The 24977-nt window shown below is 50.9% G+C and overlaps 1 protein-coding gene across 2 annotated transcripts in view; it reads right to left on the bottom strand.

Annotated features, from left to right (window-relative positions):
• Nucleotides 1–24977, bottom strand: part of BUB1 (BUB1 mitotic checkpoint serine/threonine kinase) — a 64938-nt gene that overhangs the window by 24788 nt on the left and 15173 nt on the right. For both annotated transcript variants that reach the window (XM_050951179.1, XM_050951180.1), the window contains 7 exons: nt 21614–21663; nt 21312–21502; nt 7512–7672; nt 6545–6876; nt 2402–2460; nt 1883–2020; nt 323–418 (listed from right to left, as the gene is read on the bottom strand). In XM_050951179.1, coding sequence (XP_050807136.1) covers nt 323–418; nt 1883–2020; nt 2402–2460; nt 6545–6876; nt 7512–7672; nt 21312–21502; nt 21614–21663 — 1027 coding nt within the window. The remainder of the gene's footprint in view (nt 1–322; nt 419–1882; nt 2021–2401; nt 2461–6544; nt 6877–7511; nt 7673–21311; nt 21503–21613; nt 21664–24977) is intronic.

Below are 24977 nucleotides of genomic sequence, written 5' to 3' on the forward strand. Positions count from 1 at the left end.
GTCTTTTCTGGAATTGTGTTTCAAGTGCTAGAGAAATAGTTACGAAGAAGCAACAAATTATTTAAACCCAATTTAATGCACACTCTTCTACAGCATTTTGTAGGCAATATAAGTGTGCTTTTACTTTTCCTAATCCTTTGCACAAGAATTTAGAGTCTTCCAGTAAATCAGATTCATGATATGAAATTCTGTGGGATTAAGCTTCTTCCATTTTCCATGCATATCCAAAGAACTGTTCTCCTCCCACACCAAAACTAAATGTGGCACAAATGTTTATATTGGGTTGCAGTGTGATTGTGGATAAAAACTCAATTATACATACCACTTTTTCTACAATAGGCCTCAAATTTCTCCTGATTTTCTTGAAGAGAAGGCATTTCAGGCAGGATAGGTGTCTGAAACATGTCCATTAAAAATCCTAACAAGAGAAAATAAACACATCAAAACAGCTGCAGAAACACCTTTCAAAAGTTATCGCATTTTTCATTATGGACAAAAATCAAAGGTACAAAAGAGAGCACTAATCACTGGACTGTCTTTCTGGACTCTGTATTTAAATACCTTCAGCAGGTGTTGAACAGAACAAATAATGGAAACAAGAGTGAACTTTTATACCTTATTGAGTACCATGAAGTTACTTAGTGTTTTAATGAGGCTTAAAGTGTAGTTAATAGTTTTATTTGCTAGTGGATCCCTCAAATACCTGCAGAGATTAAGACATTTTGAGCCAATCAACAATTTTCATTTCTCTGAGATATATACAATTTGAATTAAACTGCAGGCTATTTTTGGTCAGTGGTTAAGATGCTTTAGTACTGAAAGACAAAATCTGGTGACAAGTTTTCAAAGGGATACAGTGGGATCAGGATTGTATTGCTCTACGTATGACAATAGGCTGATTAGTATTTCTTTGTTTACCGATTATAAATATTTATATTTAATGTCTGGGAGGAGAGGACCAAAGGGGTGAACCAGAAGAATAGTCTACAGTATGAACATGGTAGGAAGCAGGCCAGAGAAATAGCAAAGAGTTGGGAGAGATTGGTACCAATTGCTTTATACAGGGGCCTGGCCTGGAACCCAGAGAGTGGGTAGGACTTGATTCCCCTATTAAACCCAGAAAAAGGACTTATTAAAGCCTTGAGTAAGTGAGCCACATTCAGTGACCAAGAGCTGCATTACTTAGCTATGAAGGCTGGCCTCCTCAGGCACTCGACCTTTTAGCACCCTGAAAGGGGACAGGACTAGCAACAACCCAGCCAGAGGGCTGAGGTTGTGACAAAGGACGAAGAAGCAAGCTAGACACCCAATGCTCCATCAGAGATGGATAAAAACTGAGACACACTTGCTGTTGCCCAGTTTTGTGACAAGGAGCTGCTGAAGACCAAAGGTGACCATTTACGCAGCTAAATTATCCATTCCTTAGCTCTCCACTGTAGTAATCTGTTATAGTTCCTCTTAACTTGGAAACAGAAACTGCTTGGCAACAGCATTAGACACAAAGGATCTCAGGCTTTGCTGCAGACAGAACCACAGCAGGCTCGCAACAGTAATTTAGATCCAGAGAGAGGTTCTATTAAGATTATGGGCATTTCTTTGGGTACTTAGGCTGCTCAGTAAGTGAAGAACTTTGTACCATCCTCCAACACAAAACATTAAAAAAGGGACACATCATGTTGTTCCAGATCATCATCCAAATGGGAAAGAATTCATATTGTGCTAGTAGTCACATGGTTTCCTCTTGCCAACAAAGGCATAGGTATCCTAAAGCCAGTTTGTAGTAAGTAGGTTTGGTTTTAAGAGGTTATCATGCAATCTTGACTCCACTGGAGTCTATGACAAAGGAGCCCAGTGGAGCTAGGATTTTACCCCACATGCTTACCCAGTGCTTCTTTAGTATGAACAGTGGGTGAGGGCTGCACTTTGAACGGAGTAGCCTGCATCACTCCTCCCAGTGAGGTATTCGGGGTGGCTTGAGAAGCATGTCCAAAGCTGACAGAAGCATTTCCAATTCTAGGTGCTAAAAACAGAAGAGTTTAAACAACTTCTGAGTATGTCAAAGCAGATTCTGGAGCCTATGATTTCCCATGGTTTGATGGTAAGCACCAGTGTTCTAATACTATTTAGTGCAACTAGCATTATGATCTGCAGACACAAAGATTGGAGTACAATGCTGTTCTATGCATGTCAATCAATCAAACTTGTCTCAAGTGCATACAGTGGCATTATGTATAGCTGCAACATAAACTGACCTCTAAATATCTATATTAAATATTGGTAACTCCCAAGTAAGAAGACTTGACTCACGGACACTGGAATAGCTGCATAGTATGCATCCCCAGACAGAATAAATAAGACACATGCTATGGGATCACTGGTTTTGAAACTGCTTGGTAATTACCTTCTTTCTTCACTGTGCAGTGATCTAATTTGAGACCAGAAGTGCTCACATTTGAGTGCCTTCAAAGGAAAGAGTAAGAGTGTTAGTCTGAGAGGGGTTAATAAAAAAAACCTCTTTACATGAATTCTAGTTTCATTTCAGACACTTCCAGTAACACACTTCAGCTTTTTGAGCATCATCTCTCCCAGCTTGTGTCAAATAAGAGATATTTGTCTTTCCCCGAGGAGAGCTTCTGACAAATAAGAATTGCAGTGGTTTCATGATGGGCTGTTCCCAGACAGTGATATCCCCATGCTCGCACTATAACTGCGCTTTCTTAAGGAAAGCTGCAATCAAACAAGTAGATCCACTAAACCAGTGGCTCTCAACCTTTCCAGACTACTGTACAGTAATTCCTCGCTTAATGTTGTAGTTATGTTCCTGAAAAATGCTACTTTAAGCGAAATGATGTTAAATGAATCCAATTTCCCCATAAGAATTAATGTAAGGGGGGGGGGGGCGGTTAGGTTCCAGGGAATTTTCTTTTTGCCACACAAAATACATTTTATCTAGATAGATAGATAGACAGACAGATAGACAGACACACACACACATATATATACACATACAGTATAAGTTTTAAACAGTTTAATACTGTACACAGCAATGACGATTGTGAAGCTTGGTTGAGGTGGTGGCGTCAGAGGATGGAAGAGGGTAGGATATTTCCCAGGGAATGCCTTGCTGCTAAATGATGAACTAGCACTTGGCTGAGCTTTCAAGGGTTAACACACTGTTGTTAATGTAGCCTCACACTCTACAAGGCAGCACCAATGGAGGGAGGAGACACAATAGATGCATGGCAGTGGCTGTAAACATTCCCTGATGAAACCCACGCTATCCCACTGGCGCGTACCACTCCCTCCTTTCCAAAGTGCCGGTGTGTGCGTGTGAGAGAGACACACACACACATACACACGCATTGCCCCTTTAAGTACGCTGACTCCACTCTAAGCTCACTGCCTTTTCAAGTAGATCAGCAAGTTGAGACAGCAGCTGCTGCCAGCAAGCTCCCTCTATCCTGAGATCTGTCATGTGTCTCCCCTGCTCTGTGGAGATGGGGTACAGGAGCGAGGGGATAGGGACACCCTGACATCAGTACACTTCTTCCCTCCCAACCCCTGCACAGCAAGCAGGAGGCTCCTGGGAGCAGCTCCAAGGCTGAGGGCAGGAGCAGCACACAGCAGTGGGGGGAGCGACACCTGAACTGCCCGGCAATTGATAACCTGCTGGACAGCTGCTGCACAGGGAACTTAGGGGAGCTGACAGGAGGCCTACAGACCACCCTGGTTCCAAGCCCTCTCTAGCTAGCTCCAACAGGTTGCTCTTCCTGCAAGCAGTGAACAAAGCAGGCGGCTGCCAAACAATGTTAAAAAGGAGCATTGCGCAACTTTAAACGAGCACATTCTCCAGTAGATCAGCAATGTAACAACGAGACAACGTTAAGTGAGGAGTTACTGTACTCCTTTTCAAGAGTCTGATTTGTCTTGTGTACCCCCAAGTTTCACCTCACTTAAAAATTTACAAAATCAGACATAAAAATACAAAGGTGTCACAGCAGACCATTGCTGAAAAATTGCTTACTTTCTCAATTTAGCATATAATTGTAAAATAAATCAATTGGAATATAACTATTGTACTTACATTTCAGTGTATAGTATACAGAGCAGTATAAACAAATCATTATCAATGAAATTTTAGTTTGTACTGACTTCACTAGTGCTTTTTATGTAGCCTGTTGTAAAACTACTAGCCAAATATCGAGATGAGTTGATGTACCCCTCAAAGACATCTGCATACCGCCAGGGGTACACCTACTTCTACTTGAGAACTACTGCCCTAAACTGCAACACTGCTTTGGGCTGGATTCGGAAGGGTAAATGTAAGCAACTGGTGTAAACAAGTAACTTACAAGCTGAAAACATAGAAGTTGTAATATTAACAAAGCAATTAGCACGGAGGGTTTAAGAAAGCAAGAAGTGCCTTCTCAATCTTAGAAAACAAAATAAGCCTTCTTCATTGCAACCTATAGAGCACATCGGGGTAATACAAGCAGTCTCCTTCAGCAAGGCTCAGCATTTGCAATGCTAGAAGCCCCAGGGCAGTCTGGGTACTGTAAGAGGGAACAGCAGGGCGTGCTTACAAAACAGCAGCGTGATACACTGGATGCAGAGCAGTGGAGCTAGTCATTACAGTCTTACTAAAAAAAAAAACCTGGAACTATGAAAATATTCTGTTTAAGACATATGTTTACAAAGTTGTCAGTTTCAAAACATTGGACCTCCAAGTTTTGATTTGAGTTTTGCAAATGTTCTCTAGAATTTGGTCCAGCAGTTCATTTTAAGAGCTATTACTATATTTGAAATGTCTTACAATGATGCCTGGTATTGGAATCTTAAGTCACAAAATATAGGTAAGAAACTCAGAGTCCCATAAATCCTAAACAGAGGGAATGCTCCCTACAGATTTCTGGCATGTCTACTAATGGACTCAAAGCCTGCAGAGAAGTTGGGGAATTCATTTAGTCCATTCTTTCAGTGGGTACAACTAAAATTCCAAGGCCAGAAGGGACCATTATTATCATCTAATCTGACTTCCTGTGTAACACAGGCCACGGAATTTCCTCAAAACAATTTCTAGAGCAACATCCAATCTTCATGTAAAAATGGTCAGTAATGGAGAATCCACCACGACCTTGGGTAAATTGTTCAACTGGTTAATTACTCTTACTCTTAAATTTATGCGTCATTTCAGTCTGATCTGGATGCCTTGTGAGGTTCTTAAGGCCCAGCTTGACAAAGCCATGTCTGGGATGATTTAGTTGGGGTTGGTTCTGCTTTGAGCAGGGGGTTGGACTAGATGACCTCCTGAAGAGTCTTCCAACCCTACTCTTCTGTGATTCTATGGCATTTTGATGCGTTATGGGATGTTTACATGAGAGTGTGACCAGTTATTAAGGTTTGCTAGATGTAGCTTGAATCCAACGACAATTCTGCAATATAGACTCATAGACTCTAGGACTGGAAGGGACCTCGAGAGGTCATTGAGTCCAGTCCCTTGCCCTCATGGCAGGACCAAATACTGTCTAGACCATCCCTAATAGACATTTATCTAACCTACTCTTAAATATCTCCAGAGATGGAGATTCCACAACTTCCCTAGGCAATCTATTCCAGTGTTTAACTACCCTGACAGTTAGGAACTTTTTCCTAATGTCCAACCTAAATCTCCCTTGCTGCAGTTTAAGCCTAATCTATGGTTAGATTCAGTCTGTCATCATCCCATGCAAGTCTTTCTAATTTTTCTCCTTGCATTGTAGTGGGCCACCTTACTTCTCCAGCTCATTTTTTCCTTATTCTTTTAATTCAGTTGCATACTTACGCTTCTACTCAAAGCGACATGAGCCAATAATTAATTCTTTGGCATAACATAAATGAAGGCAGGATTCTGAGAACAGTGGAGGTTTTTTCCTCCTCAGAGCTGCACAACAAAAGGAGGGCATTGCTTACTTACCCAGCTTGTCCCTGTTTGTCCCCAAATTGGTGTATTTTAGACATGCTAGGGATATTGGGGCTGAATAATTAGTTAACAGTGTACCTGAAGATTACTCTAGCATTCTGATTACCTCAACTTAAATACAGACTGTGGCAGAGAGGAAGTAGAAGTAGCACTTCAAGTTAAAGTTGAGACTTGGAAGAGTTAGATATTTCAGTGACTATATTATACATATTACCAGAATTGCATTTTCTAAAATGGATCTCTACAAAAGCATTGGTGTCACAGTTTTCTATCCTTGATAGATCCTTTGTAGTAATATTCAGTATTGTGGGTATTAGTCCCACAAAAAGAATCCTCACTAGGGAGTTTGGGTGAGACATGTGACACAAAGTTGGGTTATAAAAGAGGCCAATTGGATAATTAACACTTAATTCAGACCAGCTGACTTCCTTTAGTGCCATCAATAGTTTCACAGTGGGACTAGCTGCAGAGAGTTTCAACCTTCCAAGGATAGGAGCAAAAATACACAGCTAAAGTAATGTAGTCTAATTATAGAGAGTCTGAACAACATCTGAAGCAAGAATTAGAAAGGTCATTTGTACTTACTGCTGTCCAATGGAGTGGCCATGACTGAATGTGGACTGTTCCTGAACAGGCGGAGACACAGCATCACCACTCTTGAGCTCAAGTTGTAATAGAGTGTTCCGGAGTTCTCCAAGATCTAGTTTAGCTTCGCCTGTGACCTTTTCACATGTTACCATTGATAGTGACCCTGACACAGGCTTTGGTACAGAAGTATCTGCTGTTGAAGTACTTGCTGTAGCCCTTGATTGCAGCTGATCTGGCCCCAAGCACCATGAGGTTTGCAAATCTGTCGTCTGAGAAGGTGCTGTCCAATCTTGCTGTAGAGCAGGAATTGGTTTCACACATGGATCAACCTTTGCAAGAAAAAACATACAGGCAAACTCTTGTATCATTGCTAAACTGCTCTTGTAGCCATCCAGAAACAAAAAAGAAATCAGTCTTACCATGCAATGGTAACTTTCATGTGTAGCTAAAAATAAATCCTTGGTGGTCTAAGTAGGTTTTTGGTTTAATGGTTACAAAGAGTGTTTTTAAAAATGCATATTGAAAGCCATGTCAGACAAATACAAAACAGGAAAATAGGTACATCAGTGAATCTTGTTTCCTAAGTTAAATTAGCAAAACATGTGGGTTAAAGTTAGACACCCACAGCAAGAAAGTTAAACTTTACTACTTGATACAAAAGCGCTGCTGCTGATCACAGTATATACTTACAGGGGCGGCTCCAGGCCCCAGCACGCCAAGCATGTGCTTGGGGCGGCATGCCGCGAGGGGTCCTCCGCCGGTCGCCGGGAGGGCAGCAGGCAGAGTGCCTTCGGCGGCATGCCTGCGGAGGGTCCGCTGGTCCTGCGGCTTCGGTGGAGCTCCCGCAGGCACGCCTGCAGGAGGTCCACTGGAGCCGCGGGACAGGCAAGCAGCAGAGCGCCCCCCGCGGCATGATGCCATGCTTGGGGTGGCGAAATGTCTAGAGCCGCCCCTATATACTTACCACTATTCTATCTGGAACAGATGGTAGCATGGGTGCCTCTTCCAGCTTAGCTTCTGGATAGTCTTTGGTCAGCTGTTTGAGCTGTTCTAGCTTCTGCTGCAAGAACTGCATTTCAAGGATGGCAGATTCTTTTCTCTTTGCGTAGTTCCTCTCTTCCTCTTCTGAAGGTGGAAAGACCATAATAAGCAAAACAGACAATGAATGTCCATTTAGGCTTTCCTCTCCCCAGCTCAGATATGAGGTGCTTTAGTTTAAATAAAATGCAGATATATAAAAAGCTGTTACAATTTAGGTTGCTACAGGCAAATAATGTGTTCAAAACTAAATTAATCAGGAAATAGAATAAAACCATACAGCTACCTGCATCAGCTTCTAACGCTCCCAACAGCCCTACCATGAGCTAGTCAATAGTAGACAACCAGTGTCACAGAACCCTACCTTTTCGGGGTAAATGTTTCTGTTGGGTGACTGTTTCCTTGCTTGTGATTTTATTTAGGTGTTTTTCCTTTTGGGATTCTGTATTTCTCTAAAATTGATTTGTGAACTATGTTTGGTGCATGGTTTGTAGAGTCGTTATTGTTTGCTAGGCAAAGGTACAGTACATTTGTGTGTTTTGCATGGCAGAAGGAAGAAAAGACGGTTACTCACCTTTGTAACTGTTGTTCTTCGAGATGTGTTGCTCATATCCATTCCAGGTAGGTGTACGCGCCGCGCAGCACGTCTGCTGGAAACTTTTTACCCTAGCAACCCCAGTGGGCCGGCAGGTCGCCCCCTAGAGTGGCGCCAGTATGGCACCAGATATATACCCCTGCCGGCCCGCCCGCTCCTCAGTTCCTTCTTGCCGGCTACTCCGACAGTGGGGAAGGAGGGCGGGTGTGGAATGGATATGAGCAACACATCTTGAAGAAAAGACGGTTACTTACCTTTGTAACTGTTGTTCTTCGAGATGTGTTGCTCATATCCATTCCAGTTAGGTGTGCGCGCGCCGCGTGCACGTTCGTCGGAGAAACTTTTACCCTAGCAACCCAGTCGGGTCGGCTGGGCGCCCCCTGGAGTGGCGCCGCCATGGCGCCCAATATATATCCCAGCCGACCCGGCCACCCTTCAGTTCCTTCTTGCCGGCTACTCCGACAGTGGGGAAGGAGGGTGGGTTTGGAATGGATATGAGCAACACATCTCGAAGAACAACAGTTACAAAGGTAAGTAACCGTCTTTTCTTCTTCGAGTGATTGCTCATATGCATTCCAGTTAGGTGATTCCCAAGCCTTACCTAGGCGGTGGGGTCGGAGCGAGATGTGGCGGTATTTAAAACTGCTACGCCAAAGGCCGCATCATCTCTAGATTGTCTGACTAACGCATAGTGATCGGTGAAAGTGTGTACCGATGACCAGGTCGCCGCACGACATATCTCCTGTATAGGCACGTGCGCCAGGAAGGCCGCCGATGTCGCCTGGGCTCTTGTGGAGTGTGCTGTGAGGTGGCCAGAGGGGACACGAGCTAAGTCGTAGCATGCGCGGATGCAAGCAGTTACCCAGGAGGAGATCCTCTGAGAGGATATAGGTTGCCCTCTCATGCGTTCTGCGATCGCCACGAACAGCTGAGGGGACTTCCGAAACCCCTTGGTCCTCTCGATGTAGAAAGCAAGCGCTCTACGTACGTCCAAGGAGTGTAGCTGTTGCTCCCGCCGAGAAGAGTGTGGTTTCGGAAAGAAGACGGGGAGGAAGATGTCCTGGTTTGTATGGAAGGCGGACACCACCTTAGGGAGGAACGTCGGGTGGGGTCGTAGATGTACTTTGTCTTTATGGAAGACGGTGTAGGGTGGGTCCACTGTGAGAGCTTTCAGCTCTGAGACCCGTCTGGCCGATGTTATGGCCACCAGGAAAGCCGTCTTCCATGATAGGTGTGTGAGCGAGCACGTCGCCAGTGGCTCGAATGGTGGGAGCATGAGCCTGTTCAGGACTACGTTGAGGTCCCAAGTAGGGGCAGGGCGGCGTACAGGGGGGTATAGTCGCTCCAGTCCTTTAAGAAATCTGGTGACTAAGGGATGAGAGAATATGGAGCGGCCATCTTCGCCTGGTCGGAAGGCTGAAATGGCCGCCAAGTGCACCTTTAAGGAGGAAGTTGCTAGGTCTTGCTGCTTAAGGTACCAGAGGTAGTCGAGGATTATGGAAACTGGGGACTGTGTAGGGTTCACCCCTTGAGAAGCGCACCAGCAAGAGAAACGCTTCCACTTGGCCCTGTACGTAGAGCGAGTGGAGGGCTTCCTGCTGTTAAGAAGTACATGTTGGACCGGTGCAGAGCAGCTGAGCTCCGCCGAGCTCAGCCATGCAGGAGCCACGCCGTGAGATGCAGGGCTCGCAGGTCCGGGTGGTGAAGCGTGCCATGATTCTGGGTAATCAGGTCTGGATGGAGAGGAAGGTGAATTGGGGGGGCCACAGATAGGTCCAGCAAGGCGGTGAACCAGTGCTGTCTGGGCCACGCAGGTGCGATCAGGATCAGGTGCGCCTTGTCTCTGCGCAGCTTCAACAGGACCTTGTGTACCAGGGGGAACGGAGGGAAGGCATACAGGAGATGGCGGGTCCACGGCAGGAGAAAAGCGTCCGTGATCGACCCCGGGGAGAGACCTTGAAAGGAGCAAAACTCCTGGCACTTCCTGTTGGACCTGGTTGCGAAGAGGTCTATGCGGGGAAATCCCCACCTCTGGAAGATGGAATGGATGACGTCCGGTCTGATCGACCATTCGTGGCAGAGGAAGGATCGGCTGAGGTTGTCCGCCAGCGTGTTCTCGACCCCTGGGAGAAAGGATGCCACTAAGTCTATCGAGTGGGCTATACAGAAGTCCCAGAGTCGAATGGCCTCTTGGCAAAGGGGAGACGACCGGGTTCCCCCCTGTTTGTTGATATAATACATGGCCGTTGTGTTGTCCGTGAGTACAGAAACACAACGGCCTTGCAGGTGACTGAGAAATGCCCGGCAGGCAAGGCGGACTGCTCTTAGCTCCCGGACATTTATGTGGAGTGACAGCTCGTGGGACGACCATAGGCCCTGGGTGCGAAGGTTTTCTAAGTGAGCTCCCCACCCCAGGGATGACGCATCAGTTGTTAGAGTTATCGATGGCTGTTGCGGATGGAATGGCATCCCCGCGCATACCAACAATGGGGTCAGCCACCAGTCGAGGGAGCGAAGAGGGTCAGGGGGCACCGTCACTAACACATCCGGGTGGTCTCTGCTCGGTCGGTATACTGAATGAAGCCACGTTTGGAGGGGCCTCATTCTGAGTCTGGCATGCTTTGTCACGTAAGTGCAAGCGGCCATATGACCGAGGAGTGTGAGGCATACTCGAGCAGAGGTGAGAGGGGATGCTTGCAAGCTCCGGATGATCGCACCGATCGCCTGGAAGCGGGGTTGAGGTAAGCAGGCCCTGGCCTGAATCGAGTCCAGGGTCGCACCTATGAAGTCCAACCTCTGTGTTGGAACCAGGCTGGACTTCTCGGTATTGACAAGCAGTCCCAGTCGGGAAAAGAGGCCCGTGGCGGCCTCTACATGTCGTCGTACCTGCGACTGGGAGGAACCTTTCAGGAGCCAGTCGTCTAGGTACGGAAAGACATGGATTTTCCGCCGACGGAGGTAGGCAGCTACGACGGCCATGCACTTGGTGAACACCCTCGGGGCCGTCGAGAGACCGAAGGGTAGAACTGTGAATTGAAAGTGCTGATGTGCGACCGTGAAGCGGAGGTACTTCCTGTGCGGTGGGAAGATGGCAATATGGAAGTACGCGTCTTTCATGTCGAGGGCGGCGTACCAGTCTCCAGGATCCAGGGATGGGATAATGGTTCCCAGGGAGATCATACGGAACTTCAACTTGAGCATCCACTTGTTGAGGCCCCGAAGGTCTAGGATGGGTCTGAGACCTCCCTTGGATTTGGGAATCAGGAAATATCGGGAGTAGAATCCCTTGCCTCTCTCGGCTAGAGGTACTTCCTCTATGGCCCCCGCCGCCAGGAGGGAACGAACCTCCTGTAGGAGGGTTTGCTCGTGAGAGGGGTCCCTGAAGAGGGACTGGGAAGGGGGGCGGGAAGGGGGTGAAGAAGCAAATTGTAGATGGTATCCATGCTTTACTGTGCGTAGTACCCAACGGTCTGACGTTAATTGAGACCACGCCGGGAGGAAGCGGGAGAGGCGGTTGTAGAAGGTAGGGAAAGGATCCTGAATTGAGACTGATAAGCCGTCCCCGGGCGCACCTTCAAAACCCGGACTTGGGGCCCGGTTGTGACTTGGAGGGCCCTTGGTTCTGGCCTCCCTGGGAGCTGGGTTGGCGTCTGCGTCCCCCGCGTCCACGCCGTCTATTGAGGTCTTGCCTCTGACGGGGTGGGAAGTATGGGCGTCGTGTTTGGGGCCTGAAGGGTCTACGCTGGGTGGACGGGGTATGCATCCCCAGTGAGCGAATAATGACCCGATTGTCTTTTAGATTTTGCAATTTTGAGTCCGTCTTCTCCGAGAACAACCCTTTCCCGTCAAAGGGTAGGTCTTGGATAGTGTATTGTAGTTCTGGAGGTAGTGTGGAGGCTTGCAGCCATGAGATGCGCCGCATGGTTATTCCTGACGCAATGGTTCTGGCTGCCGAATCAGCTGCATCGAGGGAGGCCTGGAGGGCAGTCCTGGCCACCTTCTTACCTTCCTCCAGGAATGCGTTGAATTCTGGGCGTGAGTCCTGGGGTAGCAGTTCTGCGAACTTACCCACCTCCACCCATATGTTGTGGTTATAACGTCCTAGAAGGGCCTGCTGGTTGGCCACACGGAGTTGCAAGGCCCCCACTGAGTAGACCTTGCGACCCATGAGGTCCATGCGCTTAGCCTCCTTGGACTTGGGGGCCGGTGCCTGTTGTCCATGTCGTTCCCTGTCGTTGACCGACTGGGCCACGAGGGAGGAGGGGGGAGGGTGTACATACAGGTACTCGTACCCTCGAGAGGGTACCATGTACTTCCTCTCCACCCCTTTAGCTGTCGGCGGGATGGAGGCTGGTGACTGCCACAGGTTTTCGGTGGTAGACTGAATAGTCCGTATAAACGGTAGAGCTACTCGGGTAGGGGCATCTGCCGATAGGATGCTCATCACCGGGTCCTGAACCTCTGAGACTTCCTCCACGGGGAGGTTGATATTAAGGGCCACCCTACGGAGGAGGTCCTGGTGGGCCCTGAGATCTATTGGTGGAGGACCCGATGTTGAAGTCCCGGCCACTGCCTCGTCCGGCGAGGAGGAGGAGGAGACTCCGGGGATGAGGTCATCCTGTGCGGCGTCTCGTTGTTCCTCTGGTTCCTGCTCGTGACAGCCCGGTGAGTCTGGACGCGGCTGTTTGTCCGACTCAATCACGGGAGGTCGGGAAACAGTGGCCTCTGGCACCCGATGCTCTGCAGTAGTGGGACGTGGCTGAGGTAGGGGGGCACCCTGGGTCTGTTGGTAAGCCCATGGTGTCCAGAAACCCCACTGTTGGGCACTCGTGTCCTGTGTGTGTGGATCTTGAAACTCTCCCAGCGGTACTTCGGGTTCGTAATAGCTACCAGCATGGGAGGATGCCGACGTGCCTCTTGATGGCCACGGTGGTGCTGCAAAGGTCGGTGCCGAGGTGCCGACCGACCTCACACCTCTGGATACTGGCGACCGGTGCTGGTATGGGTGGGGAGAGCGAGACCGGGACCTGCGACCGGCTCGGTGCCGGGAGGTCGACCGGGATCGCGAGTGCCGTTGTCTGGATCTGCTTCTGTAGGCACGGTGCTCCGTGCGGTGCCGTGAGCTGGAGCGGTGCCGGGAGTACAAAGTTGACGCACGTGACGTCGACCGGTGCCGGGAGCCTGACCGGTGCCGGGAGCGTGAGCGGTACCGGGGTGATCGGTGCCGAGAGCTCGACCGGTGCCTAGGCGATCGCCATCGAGGTGATCGGTGCCGGGAGCCCGATCGGTACCGGGATCGGGACCGACGCCGTGAGCCTGAACGGCGTCTTGAAGCTGAGCGTCTGCCGGACCGCGACCTGGAGCGGTGCCGGTCTGTTACACTGACTGAAGTTGGTCTGGTCAGGGTCGGCTTGCCCATAGAACACAGGACCCGCACCGGCGGTGCCGGGGGTAAGGGCATGGGTGCCTCCGTAATGGCGATCAGCTCTCTCGCCGCGGCAAATGTCTCCGGGGTAGTAGGTGTGGAGAGCTCTACCACTGTGTGCACCGGGGAGCTACCAGGTGCCGGACTCGACGGACCTCGCGGGGCCGGAGTCGACGGTACCGGTTTGGGCGGTGCCGCGGTCGGTATCGGTGCCGGGCAATCCGCCTTCTGCGCAGGGTCTGGCTGCGGGGCGGCTGATGGTGAGACGATTTGTGCCTTCGCCGCCTTCGGTCTCGGGGAGGTGGAGCGGCTCTGGCCCGGTTTCGGTGCCGCCTTCTTGGAGGAGGTACTCGGTGCCGCGGTGCCCTTGCTCACCGGCTTGCTTGCGCTCTGAGCCGAGGGCGAAGGTGTCAAGGCCGCTTCCATTAGGAGCTGTCTTAATCTGATGTCCCGCTCCTTTTTGGTCCTTGGTTTAAAGGACTTGCAGATTGAGCACTTAGCAGTTAAGTGCGACTCCCCTAGGCATTTTAAGCAGGAGTCATGAGGGTCTCCCACAGGCATAGGTTTGTGACAAGCCGAACAGGGCTTGAAACCGGAGGAGCCGGGCATGGGCTCCGGCTCCCCGTGTGGGGGAGGAGGGGGGTACCCCGATCCCCTCGCTACCACTAAAAACTAAACTAACAACACTAAATTACTGACTATTGATAACTATAAACTATCTATATACAATAATTAACTATGTACAACGAAAGCTAAATGAGCTGCTAGGGAGTGTGGAGATCAGCGAAGCCGTGCTCCACAGTTCCAACGACCGACACGGGCGGTAAGAAGGAACTGAAGGGTGGCCGGGTCGGCTGGGATATATATTGGGCGCCATGGCGGCGCCACTCCAGGGGGCGCCCAGCCGACCCGACTGGGTTGCTAGGGTAAAAGTTTCTCCGACGAACGTGCACGCGGCGCGCGCACACCTAACTGGAATGGATATGAGCAATCACTCGAAGAAGAACAACAGTTACAAAGGTGAGTAACCGTCTTTTCTTCTTCAAGTGATTGCTCATATCCATTCCAGGTAGGTGATTCCCAAGCCTTACCTAGGCGTTGGGGTCGGAGTGAGAGGTCGCGGCCTGGAGTACTGCAGAGCCAAAGGCCACATCATCTCTGGACTGCTGAACCAGGGCGTAATGGGCAGCGAATGTGTGGACCGATGACCAGGTCACCGCCCTACAAATCTCTTGGATTGGCACGCGGGCAAGGAAAGCCAGCGATGATGCCTGTGCTCTGGTGGAGTGAGCAGTCACACGGCCCGTCGGGACATGGGCCAGGTCGTAGCAGGTCCTGATGCAGGAGGTAACCCAGGAAGATAACCTCTGGGAGGAAATCGGCAGCCCCTTGACCCGGTCCGCTACCGCCACAAATAACTGGGGGGACTTGCGGAAGGGTTTGGTCCTGTCCACATAAAATGCTAGCGCCCGACGGACATCTAGCAAGTGGAGCTGTTGCTCCCTGCGGGACGAATGAGGCTTTGGGAAAAAGACGGGGAGGAAGATCTCTTGGTTAACATGGAAAGCTGAGACCACCTTGGGAAGAAAGGCAGGGTGAGGCCTCAGCTGTACCTTGTCTTTATGGAAGATGGTATATGGTGGGTCCACTGTGAGGTCCCTCAGCTCTGACACTCGTCTAGCTGAGGTAATGGCCACTAGGAAGGCGGTCTTCCACGAGAGGTAGAGCAGGGAGCAAGTAGCTAATGGCTCGAATGGAGGGCCCATGAGCCGAGTTAGGACCAGGTTGAGGTCCCATGAAGGGGCCGGAGGGCAGATTTGTGGATAGAGCCGCTCCAGTCCCTTCAGGAATCTCGCCACCATAGGGTGGGAGAAGACAGAACATCCGTCCATTCCAGGATGAAACGCGGAGATGGCCGCTAGGTGGACCCGGAGGGACGACAACGCCAGACCCTGGGTCTTGAGGGTCCAGATGTAGTCTAAAATAGTGGTGACGGGAGTCTCCATAGGGCGAAGAGCTTTCTCTGAACACCAGCAGGAGAAACGCTTCCACTTAGCTGAGTAAGTCGCCCTGGTGGAAGGCTTTCTACTGCCCATGAGAACCTCCCGAACTGGGGTAGAACAGCACAACTCGGAGCCTGTCAACCACGCAGGAGCCATGCCGTAAGGTGCAGAGACGGAAGGTCCGGGTGACAGAGCCTGCCGTGGTCCTGGGTGATCAGGTCCCGATGTAGAGGCAGGGTAACTGGGTTGGCTACTGAGAGGTCCAGCAACATGGGGTTCCAATGCTGTCTGGCCAATGCTGGAGCTATGAGAATCACCCGGGCTCTGTCTCTGCGCACCTTGAGGAGAACCCTGTGTATCAGCGGAACTGGAGGGAATGCGTAACACAGGTGGTCTGTCCAGGGGATCAGGAATGCATCTGTTAGAGACCCTGGTTCCCGACCCTGGAAGGAGCAGAATGCTCGACACTTCCTGTTCTGCCTGGACGCGAAGAGGTCCATCCGGGGACGACCCCACCTCTGGAAGAGTGAGAGGGCGACGTCCGGACGGAGGGACCACTCGTGCGAACGGAAGGATCTGCTCAGCCGATCCGCTAGAGTGTTCCGCAATCCCGGGAGATAGGAGGCAGAAAGGTGAACCGAATGGGCTATGCAAAACTCCCAGAGGCGCATTGCCTCAAGACACAGGGGAGAGGACCTGGTGCCGCCCTGCTTGTTGATGTAAAACATGGTCGTCGTGTTGTCGGTGAACACCGCGACACAACGACCTTGAAGGAGATGGACAAACGCTTGACAAGCAAGGCGGACCGCTCTCAACTCTCGTATGTTGATATGGAGGTTGATCTCTTGAGGTGTCCACAAGCCCTGAGTTCAGTGTGCCCCCCCGCCCAGATCTGAGGCGTCCGTGGTCAGGGATGCCCCCCCGCCCAGATCTGAGGCGTCCGTGGTCAGGGATGCCTAGGGTTGGGGCGGATGGAACGGGAGCCCCGCACAGACTACGGACTGGTCCAGCCACCAGCGAAGGGAGTCCAGCACCCTCTGAGGAACGGTGACGACTGCGTCCAACGAATGTCTGGCCGGCTGATACTGCGTAATGAGCCATGATTGAAGAGGCCTCAAGCGGAGTTGGGCATATGCCGTTACGAACATATAGGCTGCCATGTGGCCTAGAAGGGCCAGACATGTTCGTAGAGAGGTCAGCGGGGCCGCCTGCAAGCGCAGAATGATGGCCGACAGCGACTGGAACCTGGGCAAGGGTAGCAAGGCCCTGGCCAGGGTAGAGTCCAGAACGGCCCCGATGAACTCTATCCGCTGCGTGGGGAGCAGAGTAGACTTGTCCACATTGATGACGAGGCCCAAGGCAGCAAAGAGGGTACTGATCCTGTCGACATGGTCGCGGACCTGCAGCTCCGATGTGCCTCAGATCAGCCAGTCGTCCAGGTAGGGGAAGACGTGAATGCGGCAACGTCGAAGGTGTGCGACGACGACTGCCATGCATTTTGTAAACACCCTCGGGGCCGTAGAGAGGCCAAACGGAAGGACCGCAAATTGATAATGTTGGCGGTCGACCACAAAGCGGAGGAAACGCCTGTGTTGGGGGGCAATGGAGATGTGAAAGTAAGCGTCCTGCATGTCGAGGGCGGCGTACCAGTCTTCGGGATCCAGGGATGGGATGATGGTTCCAAGGGATACCATGCGGAACTTCAACTTCACAATATACTTGTTGAGTTCCCACAGGTCGAGGATGGGCCTGAGGCCACCCTTGGATTTGAGGATTAGAAAGTAACGGGAATAAAACCCCTTGCCCTTCACGTTTTCCGGAACCGCCTCTATGGCTCCCTTGACAAGGAGCGCGTGCACCTCCTGACAGAGGAATTGCTCGTGAGAGGGGTCCCTGAAGAGGGACGGGGATGGTGGGTGGAAGGGGGGGGGGCGAAGAAAACTGCAGGCGATAACCAGCCTGCACCGTACGCAAGACCCAACGTTCCGACGTTATTCGGGTCCACGCCGGGAGGAAAAAAGAAAGGCGGTTGGAAAACTGCGGGGAGCGATCCGGAGGGGAAACTGGTACTGCGCCCTCGGGCGCACCTTCAGAATGAAGGCTTAGGCCCTGGAGGGGCCTTGGCGGAGCCTTGGTTCTGCCCCGTTTGGCCACCGGACTGCCTGCGGCGGTTGTTCCTGCCGCGGCGCCTAGAGAGGTCCTGCCTCGGGCAGAACTGAGGGTACGGCTGCCACTGCTGCTGCTGGTTCTGCTGCCGGAATGGCCTGCGCTGTGTCGCAGGCGTATGCATTCCCAGCGACCGTATTATGACCCTGTTGTCCTTGAGGTCTTTTAGTCTAGGGTCTGTTTTATCAGAAAACAGGCCCTGGCCTTCAAAGGGGAAGTCCTGGATTGTATGTTGGAGCTCCGGTGGAAGGCCAGAGACCAGCAGCCAAGAAATTCGGCGCATCGTGAGCCCCGAGGCCAGGGTCCGAGCGGCCGAGTCGGCAGCATCAAAGGAGGCCTGCAGCGATGTTCTTGCTACTTTCTTGCCCTCGTCCAGGATGGTGGAAAACTCCTGGCGGGCATCCTGAGGCAAGAGCTCCGCGAACTTCCCCGCCGCTACCCACGAGTTGAAGGAGTAGCGGCTGAGGAGGGCCTGCTGGTTTGAGACCCGGAGCTGTAGCGCCCCCGCCGAATAGACCTTGCGGCCCAGGAGGTCCATTCGTCTCACCTCCTTCGACTTGGGCGCTGGGGCCTCTTGCCCGTGGCGCTCCCTGTCGTTCACTGACTGGACCACCAACGAGCAGGGTGTCGGGTGAACGTATAGGTATTCATAGCCCTTCGAGGGGGCCATGTACTTTCGTTCCACCCCTCGAGCGGTCGGAGGGATGGAGGCCGGTGACTGCCAGATGTTAGTGGCGTTGGCCTGGATTGTCTTTATAAAGGGCAGGGCCACTCTGGTGGGCGCATCGGCGGAAAGGATGCTCACCACTGGGTCCTCAATTTCAGACACCTCCTCCGCTTGCAAGTCCAGGTTTTGTGCCACCCGGCGGAGGAGGTCTTGGTGTGCCCTAAGATCCAGCGGGGGAGGACTGGAGGACGAGGTACCCCACTGCCTCATCCGGAGAAGAGGACGAGGAAACCCCCGGCAACAAAGTGTCCATGGGGGGTTCCGTGTGGGGCTGCACCTCGGTCTCTGGAGGGAGTTCTGGGTCCCGGTGATTGGACCTGCCGTCTGCTTCCGGGGAGTGAGGGGGTCTAGATACCGTCGGCTCCGGTGGTCTGCCTTCCCCCGTAGGGCGAGGGGTAATGTGTTGCGGACTCTGGGCTTGGCAATACGCCCATGGGGTCCAAAACCCCCACTGTTGAGGCCTTCGCTTTTGTGGTGGAGGGTCCTGGAACAGGGCCGAGTGTCTGTCCTGGCCCATGGCATAGGCGCTGTCAGTCTGGGAAGAGACCGATGGCTCCCTAGAAGGCCACGGAGGCGCTGAGCCTGATTGGTATGCGACTCTGTGCGCCGAGACCGACGCTCCCCTCGGTGCCGCGGCTCGGTGCCGCGACCCACATCGGTGCCGGGATCGGGAACGGCGTGATGACCGGTGCCGGGATCCGGATCGGGAGCGATATCGGTGCCGGGATCCGGACCGCGACCTTCGATGAGCGCGGTGCTGGGACGGCAGCGGAGACCGGGACCTGCCACCGGCGCGGTGCCGGGAGGTCGACCGGGATCGGGACCTACCACCGGTTCGGTGCCGGGAGGTCGACCGAGGAGCCGAACGCCGAGGTGAACGGCTCCTGGAGTCTCGGTGCCGGCAGTGAGACGAGCCCGACCGGGACCGTGCAGATGGCGATCGGTGCCGTGAGTACGACCGGTACCGCCTGGGAGAATGGTGCCGGAACTCCGAGCGGCGCCCCGAGCGCGAGCGTTCACGCCTCCGGGGTGATCGGTGCCGGGACTCGGGAGACAGCGCTCAAAGCATCGGTTTACCCCTGGAGGTTACCCGTCCCGGGGGTGCCGGCTGAGGCTGCGATGACTCCGTCATTGCGATCAAGTCCCGAGCCGAGGCAAAGGTCTCCAGCGTAGACGGTACCCGTAGCTCGACCCCTGATCTTAAGGGGGAGCTAGGAGGGGCTGGACTCGACGGAACTTCCGGGCCCGGAGTCGACAGCAGCCCTGCAGGCGGTGCCGCGGCCAGGGTAGGTGCCGGGCGCTCCACTCGGGCCTGCCTGGATGGTGTTGCAGACGCCGAGGGACGTGAGTCTGCTCCTGGTGCCGGAGATGGTCGGTGCCGGGGAGTCTTGCCGGTGCCGGTGCGGTCCAGTGCCGGAGCAGAACTGGCTGACTGCGCCGCCGGTGCCGGAGACAGAGCCGCTTCCATAAGGAGAGCGCGGAGTCTTTGGTCTCTCTCCTTCTTCGTGCGAGGCTTAAAAGCCTTGCAAATGCGGCACTTCTCGCTGATGTGCGATTCCCCCAGGCACTTAAGGCACGCGTCGTGGGGATCGCTCGTAGGCATCTACGTCGTGGGGATCGCTCGTAGGCTCATAGGCACTGCTTGAAGCCCGGCGAGCCAGGCATGGGCCCGGTGCCGGGTGCCGGGGAGGGCAACAGCCCACACGCAAGCGATGTTAGACAACTATTTACAAGATTCTAACTAACTACTATGTTAACAGTTTATCTACTACTTAACTATGAACTATTTACAACTAAAAACGACGAACAAGTACAGGAGAGCTAGGGACGTGGAGGTCAGCAAGCCGCACTCCACAGTTCCAGCAACCAACACGGCGGTAAGAAGGAACTGAGGAGCGGGCGGGCTGGCAGGGGTATATATCTGGTGCCATACTGGCGCCACTATAGGGGGCGACCTGCTGGCCCACTGGAGTTGCTAGGGTAAAAAGTTTCCGGCAGACGTGCATGCGCGGCGCGTACACCTACCTGGAATGGATATGAGCAATCACTCGAAGAAGATTTAAGGTTGTCTGGATGTCGCTTTCATTACTGTCACTGAGGATGGATTTGTTTGCAATAAGGATGGTGTAGGTGTGAGGTGATATATGCAGTTGTATGACTTTTCTGGTGCTGAGTGGAATTTGTTCTTAATTTTCCATTTAAAAAGGAAAATTCAAATATTTAAAAATGGCCATGTGAGATATGTAGAGAGAGTGACTGTCAAGTTTAAAGCTGTCCACAAATACCTCCTGGCTCCCTTCACTATCTCCAGTATATCTGGGAAAGTCACGCCTCTTGTAGTTTGTGAGAAGAAGGTAATCAGCTGCTAGATCACAGTGGGATAGGCTGCTCTTGGCCCTTCAAGTGCCACTGCTTCCACCCCTCAGGGGAGAAGGGAGAGAGTGTGCTATATTATATTGGAAAGACTGGGTTTGAGAAGATTGACTGGACACTGCCACTGAAGTCAGTTTAGGCAATCCTGGGTTTTACCCTAGTCCCATTCTCTTGCTCTCTTATCAGGTGGGCTGAATGGCACTGCCTCCCAGAAAGTTCCTCAGATCACAGAGGAATTCGTCTGACACATTCACTGAAGTCTACAGGGTCCCATGCATGTCTTTCCTACTCTTTGGACACGAGAGGGGATGCCAGCTTTGGCCTAGAGAGTGTATGCAGGTCTCTAAATAGGGACAATGATGAAAAGTTACTTTAACCAACTAGTTTTCCCTCAAAAAAAGGACAACGACATTTCTGAAGGGAAGTAGATAGAGTACCCCATTCTTTTTGTCGTCTCAATCTTTCTTGTTTTCGGTAAACAATCTTCGCTCTCACTTCCTCAAATGAAAGCTCTGAGCCTTCACAGATGAGCATATTTTTATTATACATCGCCACTTGCTCAAATTCATTGGAGGTCGAAGATAGCTTTGGAAGAACTGCTGACTTTGAAATGTAGGTAAGATACTCTCTGTGGAGAAAAAAGTGTGAAAGATGCATTCAAGTTCACTATGAAGAACTCTGAATATTTTTTTAAAGCACATTTGTCTAGCACAATTGAGTGTGTATTAATGCTACTTACACTTTTCCTGTGCCATCCTGAGAGGACTGAGCTGCAGAAAGTGTTGGATCCTAGAAGGTAGAGAGAAGCTTTAAGAGCCTAGTCTTAAAATGTCCACCTATTTTGTTCAGCCAAGAATTCAGGAAATCCACTTTTTCACTGTTGAACACTTTGTGATGCCCAGAATACAAAACCTGAAAGATGTAAGACATATTGATCTCCCCACCTTCCCAAGCTACAAATTTTGATGACTCTGAGCTAGCTGAAGACCCATAACAGACATAGGTAGAGCAATAAAATTAGCTATGTTATTAAAGCAATACCAGCTATTAAAGGTTTCATTCCATCAGTGAATGGACAGCATGATACCTAGAAAACAGACTCACAATTTTTGTTCCCCTCACCAGAGCCTCAAATTTGATTAGTAACCTTAGTTTAAGTGAGGGACTTGTGGGGGCAGCAGAAGCCTCCTCTCTCCTCAATCATTTAATCTCAAATCTCACTCTTGTGTCTTGTTTACCTCTCATTGCCCCCGTGTGGTAGTGTGATGGCTTCCTCATTTCCTCCCTACACTGGAAACGCACATGGGTCTGACAGAGCAGAGGATTGCCACTGCACAGCTTCTCCTCTATATTAATACATACAGGGTTCTACATCACACACCAGTCTTCCAGCCAGATAGGATTCCTTTTTAGAACCAGTCAACACTGCTCCTATGAGGCACGAAGGTCATTATCAAGTGATATGAGACAGTGATGATTGACCACACTACCACTATTCCTTCCTATGGAGAGAGGATCCCCTACCTACACTGGCCTTCAGAGATTTACCGTGTTGCAAAATTTAGTCTCCAGCACCATTCACAACCACTAGACCATGCTGCAGCAACCATTTATGACAATAGAGTTCAGCACAAAGTAGTCCATAGCTTTCACTGCAGTTGGAAGCAAGCCATCTTTCAACCATGTTCCCATGCTGAACCATTGAAGTGCAAGAGTGTAGCATGCATGATTGGAAACTCTGTTCAGATCAATTTATATGCAAATCTAGAGGTTTCTTTTTTGGGGACAGGATGTAGTATAACCATAGTCCCACCCAGTATGGATGGAACCCAAAATGTTATAGCAGTCTAACCGACAAGCGTGGATAGGCCAAGACAATTCCAATACTGATTAACTACAACTATGCAGAACTTCATTAAATGAAAAAAACAAACAAAAAACCAAACTTAGTTAACAGTTAAAATTGCCAAGTGGCATTCCAGAACGTCAAGTCAGCAAACCTCAAATTAGTGAAAACCAGGAAATACAGACTTAAGATACATCACCACAGCCAGCATGGAGTTGGCAATAGCCATTGGGAATTACCTCCATGCACTTTAGCAGCTTTCCCTGTTAGGTGTAGCTGTATTGAATGGTGGAGAGATTAATCAGAACAGTTTGGAAGAGCTATGATTGTGATATGAGGCAAAGTGGGGAGCTGTAGCTCTCTGGGGGCATTTGTTACTCCTGGGGGAATTCTGCACCACTGCAGGATGCAGAATTTTGCAGAAATTAACATTGTGCGAGCAGAATATCCTTTCCCCCACAGAAATGGGCTGCAGTGCTGCTGGCCACCAGTAGGGGCTGCTGGGCCCAGCAGAGCTCAATTTGCACACAGAAGACACTGTCAGGAGGAGGAGGAGAGAAGGTTCCTGGCAGCTGCAATTCCCAACACACCCTGAGGGAAGGAGACCAGCATGCAGGAAACAGCATGCAAGCATGAGACCAAGCATCAAGCTGTTTCTTCCTCTGGGTCCCTGGGCTTGGGTGTCTGGTGTGGGGGGACAACAGCTGCACTCAGGGGGTGGGGGAGGAAGAAGGGACAGGTGTCTGGGTTCTGGGGGAGAGGGTATGTGTGCAAGGGGGGGCCCCGCAGCTGGGCTTGGGGAGGGAGTGCAGGTATTCAGGCTGCCCCCCCCCGACAACTGGGCTCTGTGGGGGGGGCGAGGGGGGATTGTGGGTGTCTGGCCCCCCAGCTGGTCTTGGGGGGAAGGGGCAGAGAAACAAGAACTGGGTAGCCATAGTGGTTTCTTTAAAACTCTACTCCTGGGGGAATTTGTGTGTGTGTCTGTATTGTTACAGACATACTTGCTGACAGGTATTTTGAAATAAATTACCAAAACAATTGAAACTGGTGTGATTATATAGTGTTATTTTGACAAATAAAATTTTCAGAATTTCACAAAATTTTAAAATATTGTGCACAGATTTTTTATTTTTTTGCGCAAAATGTCTTCAGGAGTAATATATGAGCACCTCCTCTGAGCCCTGTGTGTAGGAGAGATCAAAGGAAAAAGCAGTGCATGCATACCTTGAGATCCTGTACACTTCATTTCAGTTCTGTGTTGTGTAGGATGTGTTACTAGCAGGGTACAGGTGACTTCTTGCCATGGGGACTGTCAGCAGTTAGGTGGGAGATGAGTGCGGCTTGCACTTAGCCAACACCGCATCTACTAAGTTTTAAACCCGTTACAAATCCTTCACCCTTATGCACCATTTGACACTATACTTTCCGTTACCTTTCCCTAAACGCAGTGAAGAGCAGGTTTAGGTAACTTCTGTTCAGACCATTGCACAGGCAGAGTATGAGTATGTTTTATGAGCATAATAGGGCACTGCTCAAAGAGGGCATGAGTGTGTACCATAATTCTCTATTTCCTCGTTTTCACAAGTTTGAATTTGCTGAACTTGACATCCTGGAAAGACACAAAATACCACCAGGCAACCTTAATTCTGTATTAACAAAGATTTTTTGTCATTTAGTTTCCTCAACAGTTTTTTTTTTAAAACAGAAAGTAATGTCCATAGGAGTCGGTGGTCATTAGGCAGGTGTAATCATCATGTAAGCGTGCACATGATACTACCTAACTCTTCCCTAGCACTTTGCATCAGTAGATCTCAAGGAGAGAAACATTATCTGTAACGTACCAATGGGGAAAACTGAGGCACACAGGGATTAAAAGTCATCCCACAGGTCAGTGGCCGAGCCAGAAACAGAGTCCAGGTTTGCTGAGTCTCAGTCCACTGTTCTCTCCACTAGACCACACAGTTGCTACGTGCGTGCTACGTACCACCCTCGACTCCACACGGTATGCTACTTAGCTTCACCCAGAGGAGCAGGACTTCCCCAGATCCTGGCACACATGGGGGGCAGGGAGAAGGGCTCAGACCTCCAGAGATGGACTGACCCCCCAGATTCCAACACACACTGGGGGGGAGGGGCAGTAGAGGGGCAGATACCCCCAAAGGAACACATCTCCTCAGATCTCAGCTCATAGGAGAGGATGGGGAGGAGGGATCAGACCCTCCTAGAAAAGCTGGGGTCCAGATTCTTGCACACAAGA

This window comes from Gopherus flavomarginatus, chromosome 4, assembly GCF_025201925.1.
Source record: "Gopherus flavomarginatus isolate rGopFla2 chromosome 4, rGopFla2.mat.asm, whole genome shotgun sequence".
Lineage (NCBI taxonomy): Eukaryota > Metazoa > Chordata > Testudines > Testudinidae > Gopherus > Gopherus flavomarginatus.